Source organism: Quercus lobata, chromosome 9 (assembly GCF_001633185.2).
Source record: "Quercus lobata isolate SW786 chromosome 9, ValleyOak3.0 Primary Assembly, whole genome shotgun sequence".
Taxonomy (NCBI): Eukaryota; Viridiplantae; Streptophyta; class Magnoliopsida; order Fagales; family Fagaceae; genus Quercus; species Quercus lobata.
The window spans coordinates 13,492,980-13,503,759 of record NC_044912.1 but is presented as its reverse complement, the minus strand read 5'-3'; the positions used below and the strand labels follow the sequence as shown (position 1 = coordinate 13,503,759).

General features: G+C 35.1%; 1 protein-coding gene across 3 annotated transcripts; it reads right to left on the bottom strand.

The window, feature by feature from the left end:
• Positions 1 to 5,952: 5,952 nt before the first annotated feature.
• On the bottom strand, positions 5,953 to 10,575 carry LOC115959897 (silicon efflux transporter LSI2-like). Of its 3 annotated transcripts, XM_031078547.1 has the most exons (5): positions 10,296 to 10,575; positions 9,944 to 10,142; positions 8,000 to 9,186; positions 7,697 to 7,886; positions 5,953 to 6,380 (listed from the first exon to the last, which is right to left on the bottom strand). In XM_031078547.1, exons 3-5 carry the CDS (start codon positions 9,089 to 9,091, stop codon positions 6,118 to 6,120), a joined length of 1,545 nt encoding a protein of 514 aa, XP_030934407.1. In that variant the 5' UTR covers positions 9,092 to 9,186; positions 9,944 to 10,142; positions 10,296 to 10,575; the 3' UTR covers positions 5,953 to 6,117. The 3 variants fall into 3 exon arrangements, with proteins under 3 accessions (XP_030934407.1, XP_030934408.1, XP_030934406.1); XM_031078548.1 differs by lacking the exon at positions 9,944 to 10,142 and having other exon boundaries at positions 8,000 to 9,209; XM_031078546.1 differs by lacking the exon at positions 9,944 to 10,142.
• Between the last annotated feature and the right edge of the window lie 205 nt (positions 10,576 to 10,780).

Sequence of the window (10,780 nt, the reverse complement as noted above, 5' to 3'; positions counted from 1 at the left end):
CTTTCGGCTGTTGTTCTCTCTCTAAGCCTTTGGACGTCCTAGAAGGGAAGTTCTTTTTCTACTGAGCCCTAGATTTTGGGGGCTCCTTGGATAAGGGCTGCTTTGAGGGACGTGTGACTTCTCCCTCTTCAACATCCTCAGATCCCTTGGCCCCTTTTTCTTTTCTTGTTTATGGCGTCACCAGAGAACGCACGTGTGGGGGCGGGAGTGGGTGGTTGGGGAACTATGGAAACTGTTGGGGAGGCACCCCCAGTGTGGGCTATGAGCAATGCCAGCAAGTCTGGGGTCTTTTCTTCGAAACACCAACCTTTCAGGTATGTTAGCTTCCTCCTAGCTAGTGCTGACTTAGGCAAGAGGTAAATGACGTTAGAAGGGGCTGGGGGAATCCTCAAGGTCCTCTTTATGGTAGAAGACCTTGAAATCCTTGTCTATCACCTCTTGGGTGGGTTCGGAAGTGCACTCTGAATTCTCATCGTCTGAGGATATAGGCTACTCATGAGAATAAAGGAGTTTCGTTACCAGCGGGGCTGGAAGTTGGGCATCTTGCGTTCTAGGTGGAGAAGGATCTGTTAGCAGAAAACCGGGGACTACTACGTTAATTAAGGCTAACTGCTTTTATTTAGCTTTAATTACGCTCTTCGGGCTTTGGAAACGTTTAAAGATGGGTTCAAACCCGAGGATTATATGCACCGCTAAGAGTTGGCCGTCTTTATGTAGAAAAATTTCTGACCTAAGGATCCGGTTTAGGTCGGGAAAATTCACGAGGTTCTTGTTTGAGGCAATGTGGTATTCATCTGCCAAAAAAGAAGTAACATAAGTCACAGGTTAGAGAAAAAACCTTGTAAAATTTTTTCTTTATGTAAATATAAAAATCCTACGTGCATCTAAGATTTGTGGGAACCCTACCTGATTCCCCTTCCTGGGTGGGACAGTGCAACCCATGATGCTAGTCACTTGAGACGATAAGGAAGTTCTCATCCATCTCCTTGTTTGACTCAGGCATACAGAGTATTAACCTAATGGTTGGGACCCTACACTTGATGTAGTATTTGGTTTCCTTCCCTTTTTGGCAGTTGTATACCCAATTCACATCATGCCATGTGAGGTTAGTCCCCATTTTTTGGTTTATCATATCTACGTTGCCGAGGACCCTAAAAACATAGGGGGAGCATTGTGTGGGGGTCAGCCTGTAGTTTATCAAGAAGTCTCTAGTGACTCTTTCCATAGGAATTTTTATCCCGCCTTCTATGAAGGCAATCATCGAAATCACTACTGAGCTAGCAAGTCTGTTCATAACCAGCCATTCGTCCAATTCACAGTGTTGAAGTTCAACACCGTTAGGGATCCTATATCGAGCTCTAAAGGTAGCCATGCCTTCAAGGGTATCTACTAGCCTAGTAAATCTACCCATGGAGATTTATGGTGTAGGAAATAAAAAATCTATATGCAAAAGAATATGAATCCAAACACACTTACAAGCAATAGTAGAGTCTCTCCTCGGGCTGTTGCTTCAATGAAAATTTGCCAAATGAGTAAATGAGGCCAAATTAACCTTAACCTCTCCTTATATAGGGGTGAAAAATGAGTGGTAAAATTCTTGCTCATAAATGCAGGTAAATAAAGACTGTAGGATCATTATCGCATTGTAGAACGTGGGGGAACAAGTAGCCACTTGACACAATAAATACAGGATTATGGATACCGAAGTGTCAGGAACATGCTGATAACAAGTGAAAAGACGTTACCATATGGGAACGCGTTTGGCACGTATCAAGTGGGATATATGACTAAAACCTTACTTTTTACCTCAAAGTTAATAGTAAGGTTTTAGGGGGCTATTGTGGGCGCCCGAGGATCGAGGAAGGGATCGTTGAGCTATTATCATTATTATTAAGGCATCATAAGCCCAACGAGGGAATCCACCCGAGGAGGAGGAGAGACAAAAGACTTTTGGGAGTTCCAGTTGGGAAGGACAGGTTGTGGAGAGAGAATCATGGAGGGTAAAGGAAGTTTCCAGTGAGAAGTAGCTTACTGCCTTCGCATTAAATGACTAGCAACAACTTTATCAACTGCATTGATTAGGAAGTAACCTGAACAGTGGAGATCACAGCTAAGCAACTCCTTCTACCACCTTCATCAGAATTTTAAGGGGACAGGTGTCATGATGAGAATATGGGTAGGTGGAGATGAGGGGCCAAAATATGAAGTGCTGAGAAGTATATAAGGGGAAGAAAAATTCCAGATGAAGGGGATTCGGAGAAAAGAGAAAAAAAAGAACAGAATCTAGAACAAGAACATAGAGAAAAGAGATTTTCCTCCTCGGGCAAGCTTGTAATAAGCCTTATATATACTCAAACTTTGATTTATAGTCATTCTTACCCTATCCTTATCTTCGGGCTAAGCCCCTCATTTTGTTTAACCCACTCTCTTACAAATATTTATTGTTTGGGCCTAGTTGAGCTGTACAAACCTCACTACTCTAAGTAGGCTTGGGCTGTTTAATTTTTGTATCCTTACAATAATAATAATAATAAAATCACATTAAGACTTACTTTATGTATAAATTATACATTTATTTTATTTTGTGAAGATAAAAATTATTGATATATTTAACTTGGCTCCTTAAAATTTTTATGATTTTACCATGTTACATCATTTTGGTATCAAGACTGGGTTTTGATAGCAACGCGTTTGCGTTGCTTTGCGCATTTGCATTTTTTTTTTTTTGTGGATCCCATGCACTGTTCACGGGACCCGTAAGTATAGAATTTAGCAAATATAACTTTAAAATTGGGTCCCACAGTACTATTCACACATTTAAAAATTATTTTGGTACAGTATTTTCAGTTTTCAATTTTCAGTAATAAGCGGTATTCAAACAGACCTTAAGTATCTGAGTCTCATTATTCGCATTATTGAACTTCATTTGCTCTTTGAATCAAGAAAATGATGAATCAGGAATATCATAACTTATTAGTCAGACTATTCCTCATCACCAATCGATATTTTCCAAAGTTACTCTAGTATAGAATCTTTATGATATATTCTATTGCTATCTATTGTTATTTTCCTTATGAATTTCTGCTTTTGTTTTTATAAATTGGATTCTATTGGAGCACAAATAAATTTCAAGTTTTAACCTTTTGGAAACTTCAGTTTTATTTGATTATATAACTTGGCTAAATTCTTGCACAATGTGGTGTAATTTATTATCAGTTTTCTCCAATATTTCAATAATTTTCGCCAAGAATCTTGTAGTTTAACTAATTGATACCTTATTGTGTTTCCAACATAGAAATCAAGGGTTCAAATCCTCACCCCTAACTATCGATATATAAAAAATAAACAATAAAAAAAATTCAATAATTTTCCTTGTAAAAAAGTGTGTGTGTTCTTTTTACGAATTGAAAATTGCTTGATATAGCAGTTAATATAGATAGGCATGTTTCATGCCTACTAAAAATGAAAATATCCTTAAAATATATATATTTTACATTTTTTTGTTGTGTGTTACTGTTTTTTTTTTTTCCCTTTTTTGTTGGACACTGTTTCAATTGTTGCAAAAACAACTAAATTTGATCAAGAATACCATATATTTCAAATTAATTTTTTCTCACATAAAAAAAAAAATCAATTGTTTCACATATAAATCTTAGAAAAATGATATTAAAATTTCATTATGTTTAAAATAATTAATATAATAAAATAAACATATTTATTTTATTAGTAATTTTTCTAATTACAAAAGGGAGTTAGAACATTTAAACGGTTAAGATTAATTTTAGTAAATTCATAAATATTTAATTTTTATAGCTTTTGTGTCAATTGTTATTAAAGCAACAAAATATGAGGAAGAATGTCATATTGTAAATTTATTATTATAAATGCAACTAAAAATGATTTCTTTTATGTCAGTTCACACCCTATCCATTTTTTTGTTCATAAAAAAAATATAAAAGAATTGTGTCACATGACACAACCTCATGTTGAAAATTTATTGATTATTAACTTTTTTTATACAAGATAGAATTTATACTCTAACCTAATCTAAGTGTATATGTATGTGAAAAATATTTATACTTTTAGAGTGACCATCGCACCAAAGTCTTTCCTCTAATATTAATAATCTAACAAAAACCATATGTATTCTATAAACTTTACTGTTTCTTTCTTATCCTTAATATTAGATTAAAATAGTCATTGCGATGTAAATAATTTAAATGTTATTAATACTATTAGTGATACTTAGAGTGCATTTGGGAAGCGCATTTTGCGCTTCCCAAACGCGTTTGCGTTTCAGGAATTTTTTTTTTTTTTTTTTTTCCAGCGAATGAACAGTAAAAGTACTGTTCATGTACTGTGCAGGAGACAGATTTTATTGTTCATACACTGTTTATGCACTGTTCATGGGACCCACAATCACTTTATTCAGAAAAAAAAATTAAAAATGGGTCCCACGGTACTATTTACACATTTAAAAATTATTTTGCTACAGTGTTTTTCAGTTTTCAGTTTGAGTTTTCAGTTTTCAGCTGTATCCAAACGGACTCTTAATCAATACATATATTAGTGGTGACAATTGAAAAAACTGATTTTGACTCTTTAAGTGTTCTAATTAGTGGATTGACTCTCACTTGTATATAGAATCAAACAATAATAGTTTGCTACCACAATAATGAAGCAATCACAAATATGTCACCACAATCTAAACCCATTAAAATAAAGAATAAAGTAGCATTAGGATTTGAACTCTAGACTTCTTCTACACAAACGAACTCGTCCACACCAATTATGAACTCTAGTAGAGGGCGACAATTTCTATGGTTTCAAAGAATCAATTCAGGCTCACAAGTTGGGTTCTTAACATTGAACCAACATGGGAAGTTTTTTTGTTTAGAATAAGAAGAAAGGCACATTAATTTAGTCTTTAGATCTACTTTGTATAGCAAATATCTTATCTTAAAATTTGTGTCTCAAAGGGCATTTAAAGGTAGGTTAAGAACCATCACTTCAATCAGTTTTTGAGTCAAGTTAAAGACTAATAGCTATGTAATTTACTTGAGCGATGGTTAAATGAAAATCATGTAAATTTCTGCCTGACTTCAACGATTGCTCAATCGAGTCCTAACTTTGCTTGTGCAGGCCTCAGGAACTTTAACTCCTTGATGCAATTCATTACACAAACTCTTACCTAACTAGATTCTCAAAAAAAAAAATAATAATAATAATAATTAAATAAATAACTTAATAACATTATATTCAACTCTCCTGACACATAATTTTTCATATAGAAGTTGCCAATGCTAAATCCTAAACAATAGTAATTGGTACACACATTGTTGGTATACTAAAGTTTTAAACAAATTGAATGACTAATGTTAACTGTGTTTATCAATTTTAAATTTATTTTTTACAATTTGATAGTCCAACGGGGAAAGTGAGATTTAAACAATGAATACATTCATTAAAAACAATAAGAAGTACTAGTTGAGTTATAAACCATAGGACTCTAGGCTATCAGTTCTTGAATACGGTTAAATGTTATCTTACAACAATGAACATTTCAAATTGACCTCATATAATTAAGTACTATAAAATAAACAAACTATAATTTGTTTGGATTTCACAAAATATAAGTGACTAAGGCCGGACTAGTATTAGTAGATCGAATTGGGATTTGAATATATAATTATAGTAGTTTGAATTCAGAAAGGCTTCTTCTTTCTAAACTTTGACCTGTTTGATATATTTATTTCGTTTTTCATTTCCGGCAAACATGCATATGTCTATTTATGAGATGTACATCCTTATTTTGGTAGACTGAAAAAAAAAAAAATGTAGAATTCTTTTGCAATAAAAGAAAAGGAAGAATTGAACAAACACTGACCTGGTCAAACTAATAGTATAAACAGGCAAGTGATGCACAGTTCACCCCATTGTTCTCTGGATGTCTATCTGAAATAATCACTCAGCAACTATTGAAAAACGTTATGATTAAATAGAGATTAAGAGAAAAACAACATTTGTCAGCTTCGAACTACTCAAATGTTGAAACAATCTTCCTCTACAAAATTTATTACATAAAAACATTGTGTGTCATGTGTAAGAGCATCAACATCATCTTATAAGTGTCAAACCAATGGCAGTGACTATAAGAGTTGAGGGGACTCCAAATTTGAGATGGCTCCAAAAGGATAAAGTGTACCCATGTTCGGGAGCTCGGCGAGCCTGCTCACACACGATTATGTTGGCAGCTGATCCCAATAATGAGAGGTTCCCAGCTACTGTGCTGACCCAAGCTAAGATTAGCCATGCCTTCTTCTCATCAGCTGCAGAAATTGCAGCTGCCAATGCTGCCACTCGTGCTCCAAGCAAGAGAACTACACAATATTAACATGAGTTATAGGAACTCTCGTGTAAATAGTTTTAAAATGGCCTTTATGATGCCGAATAATGGCTTACAGCAGACAAACAATTTATCATAAATCAACAAAATGTTGGGGAAAAAAACGAAATGAAAGAAATGAACATTAACATGAACCTCAAGAATGTTCATAACAAACAGAATACAGCATCAACTTAGAGATGTATCACCAAAATCATTAGATACTTTTTATATATATGAAAGAAAAACCTAACTAGTCTATTAAGGATCCATAGGTGACCCCAAAATTTTGGGACTAAGGCTTTGTTCGTTGTTCTTGTTGTTGTACATGAAAGAAAAACAATTCTTAATCAGAGATGCAGAAAGAAAGATTAAACCACAGTACCAGGCTACCAGCTCATTTATGAAAAACAGTCTCACAGATTCAGTGCAAGAGCATCCCTTGCTCCCTATATTATGTACACAAGGGCCATGGCTAACTGAAAGCCTTGTCAACTCACAGTTATCATTACTGGTATAAAAATCCATTTGTTACTGAAAGGAAATTTTCCTTTTAGCACAAACTGCAGAATGTTTGTTGTTTAATTGAATGCTATGGCAGAATTCTGAGGGGGTAAGCATATCCAAAAATTGTTTATGGTTTTACAAAATGTCAATTGAAAACAACAACTTGGTGAGAAATGCTGTTGTCATTGCAATTATCCCGAGACTTTGAGAAATGACCCAGAGGGTGCCAGTTTGTGTACAAAGTGAAGTGAAAGACACTTCTTAGACTGAAAGACCTGTTCAGTAAAATGGCGGTGTACTATCAGCATGAGAAAGGTTAATGTAAGTTGTCTCAAGTATTTTTTTTTGAGAAGTGAAATTGGGAAGAATCTTGAGAAAGGTTAATGTCAGTTTGTCTCAAGTAGAGAAAGGATCTTGAGAAGAAGTGAAAACCAGAAATATGCAATTAAAAAATAAAAACTGGGAATACTATGATATCCCGAAGAGATAATCTGTATGCAAAGTCCAAATTATACACTAACATATTCCCCAGAAATCTAAAGACAGCGCAACAAACTTATATGCATCCCAACGTTGAATTAGTCTCTGTACAGCTTGAAATTCTAACAAGAAAGCTTGGCAAACTCGTTTATTCAATAAGGAAAAAAGTTGTTTAAAACGGACTTACAAACAAGTGTAGTCCAAAAAGCTAATTTCATCTGACATATCCAAAATAAATAAATAAATAAATAAAATTATGAAACAGATAATAGAAGAAAAAAAAAATCATATATATATATATATGGAAGAAATCCATCAACATACCAGTTGGTACATTTGAAACCAAATTTGACATGACAAGTATGATAATGGCGAGAATTGCTATCCCACTAACACGGTCGATTTTTGAATAGGGCTCCATAAAGTCCCATAGAGTACTTGGGATTCCAGTTTTGTTAAAGCCTTCAACTGTGATAAACATTCCACAAAAGAAAACTAACAGAGAATAGGAGACCTGGCAAAGAAGAGAAATAAACTTGACATAATCGCCAAAAAGTTATGATTTACAGTTTTTTGATAGGGAAAAAATAATTTAAAGGTAGAAAGCAACGTGCTTGCAGATTATACCTTTTCAAGGCTTGGCCTAGCATCCTTGAAATCAAGAACCATAAGAGCAAGCGCAGCAGTAATTGCAGTCCACGACATATTTAGATCCAGAAGCAAAGCAATCAACATTCCTATAGTAACAAGGTAAACACATGATTTCCACAATATTTTTTTCCATCTCGTGGTCAAATCATCTTTTCCTTCTGAAGGGATTGTTTCCTCCTTTACCTGAGAAGATACATCATTTGCTGCCTCTTTCGATGCATTAGAATTTCTTGCAGACTCCAATGTGCCACTAGGAACCCCTTGGATTTCATTTGCACTCGGAACTGATCGGTTCCTAAGGTTCTCAACATGTCCCATGGGAACACTCATGCCAGGAGAATTCAAGGGTGTAAAATGTGTCATTGTGGCTGGTGAAAAACGATGAGAATTCAGTTCCTCCTCTGCAAGAACTTCTAAATCTACATCTTCCTCAACCTTTTCAATAGATAACAACTTCCAGTACATACATAGAAGAAGTAGGGCATTGACAATTACACCCATGATCATTGCAGGGAGAATTCCTTTTAGAAAATTTCCAAAAGATATCTTGCTCTGAACGGCTATAACCAAGTTTTGGGGGTTGCCTATTGGAGTTGCTGCCGATCCAATATTTGCACTAGAGGCCAGGGCAAGAAGGAAAGGATGAGGTGGGAGATTATGTTGCCTTGCAATTTTCAAGACAAATTCAGTCAAAACTACACAAGAGGTATCATTAGTAAAAAAAGCACTTGAAATGGCAGAAATCAGGCAGACTCGACAAATTAAATCCTTTGCCCCTCTACTCTTCCATGAGAGCAACTTTCCCAAGTACTTGAACATATCTGCCCTTTCAAGATATACACTGACAACCATGGTCCCAAAGAGAAGACCAAGGATTTGAAGATCAATTGCAGCATATGCTTGATCTGCAGTTATGACTTGAAATATGACCATTAGCATGCCCCCCAGGAGGGACCCTGCAGTCCTCCCAACTGGCAGAAAAGGAACAGCTGGGAAAACCGCCAATACCCAGAAGATTGCAAAAGCAATTGAGCCTAGAACCACTTTGACAGAAGAAGCCAAAGCCATTTTTGCTGCCCAGTAAGAGAAAATCTTGTTGTTATACTATTCCAAGGGCTCCATGTTAATGAAATTCCCTAGCTGATGCCATATTATTGCAACATCTACATGCAAGAAAAGAAATACCCTGGTTAGAAAAAACCAATTAATTAATTTAAACTGTGTTTCTGAAGTTATCATTCATTCATTCAATGCAATCTCATGATACTTAAGCTAGAAGATAGAGAAATTCATGGAAGAACAGTGAGCAAACAGCTAGAAGGCAAATAGTAAGCGTATAACAAGTGCTAGGAAGATAAGCAAGTAAAGTTGTTGCAGCTATTAATAGATTATAAGGCATAATAAAGTAACAGAACATTCAAAATCAAGAAATGTAAGGGGTTGGGGAGTTCAACTAATACTAACTAACAATATAGACTCTTTTTTTCCTCCTTTGTTCTTATCTTTCTAGAACTTCTTAAGAGAAGAAGCCAGAATTCAAATAGAAAGCAGAATCTAGCCAAATATGATACTTTGTATCTATTGCAATTCCCATAAATATTGATATTAACAGAAGGAATTATTCGACTATTTTCAAGAAATGTCACTTCCATAACCATCTCTGTAAGATTCTGTTAAAGATCAGAAGCTAAACAGAGTATTCAAATCAAGCAAAAAACATCAAAGAAACTACAAGAAACTTCGAGAAACACGCAGAGAATTTTCTGAGTAAGAGAGAAAATTCTTATTGCTCAATTACTGTGATTACAAGAAGTGAAAGAATTACAATGCACTATAACAACTTTCCTAATTACACGCCTCCAATAATAATTAGACACCTGTCCACGAATAACTAACTAACAGCCAACATTCTTCACTTACCCTCTTAATACTACAAGTAGTTTTCTCAGTAAAATACAAAAGCTTCTGTCGTTTAGACTCATTGCCTTCTTTTGCACTTTAGTCTTCCTTACACGAGTCTTGGCTTCTTGCTTCACCACTGCTTCACCTTTACTCTTCTGACCAAGCTTCTTAACAGATTCCAAGGTAAATCTCGAAAAACCAGAAATTCACAAATTCTCTGCATGACCCCACAATTTATATCGCATGCAACTTGATTCTTGAATAGCCATTTCAGTCAATTTCTAAGCTAAATCTCAACCAAATATGCAATACCCAGATACCAAAACTCTCTCTGAAACGAAAAAAAGTGTAAAAACAAACAATTTCTAACCTGAAAAAGAGGTATGTTCTCTACTTCTGGACCAAGAAGAAGTCAACGGAAACTGCAAGTTCCAAATTTGGACCGGGTCTTATTTGCATGTAAAAGTTAAAAATCTTTTCTTGAACATTTGGAATGGATTAGATTCAGTGGCATGTATGGATTGTATGTATGTTTTCCAAAAGAAGCGGAACAGAATGAGATCAAATCATCAAACGGACTGACATATATAAAAACTGGGAGCTTCCAAGGATACATAAAAGTGGAGCTTAGTACTTCTCTTTTCACTGATTGTCGTGTAACAGCAACACGTCCTGGCCTCATGATAAGGAAAATCGCAGGGCCACAAAAAAATGGAAAGTGCTGGGACCCATGGGCGGCGCTACACTTGATCTTAGTCAAAAGACCGAGAAAAGTATTAGGCGGTGCTACACGGGATTTTCTTAAAAAATATCTATAAATCCAAAACAATATTATCAGTTTTAAATTATTTTCCT

Excerpts from the sequence above, each read along its gene's own strand:
- LOC115959897 (XM_031078547.1), bottom strand. The coding sequence starts at position 9,091 with ATGGCTTTGGCTTCTTCTGTCAAAGTGGTTCTAGGCTCAATTGCTTTT. Across the intron at positions 7,887-7,999 it reads CTAGGCCAAGCCTTGAAAAG|GTCTCCTATTCTCTGTTAGT; the intron begins GTATAATCTGCA and ends CTTCTTTGCCAG. Across the intron at positions 6,381-7,696 it reads GGTTTCAAATGTACCAACTG|TTCTCTTGCTTGGAGCACGA; the intron begins GTATGTTGATGG and ends AATATTGTGTAG.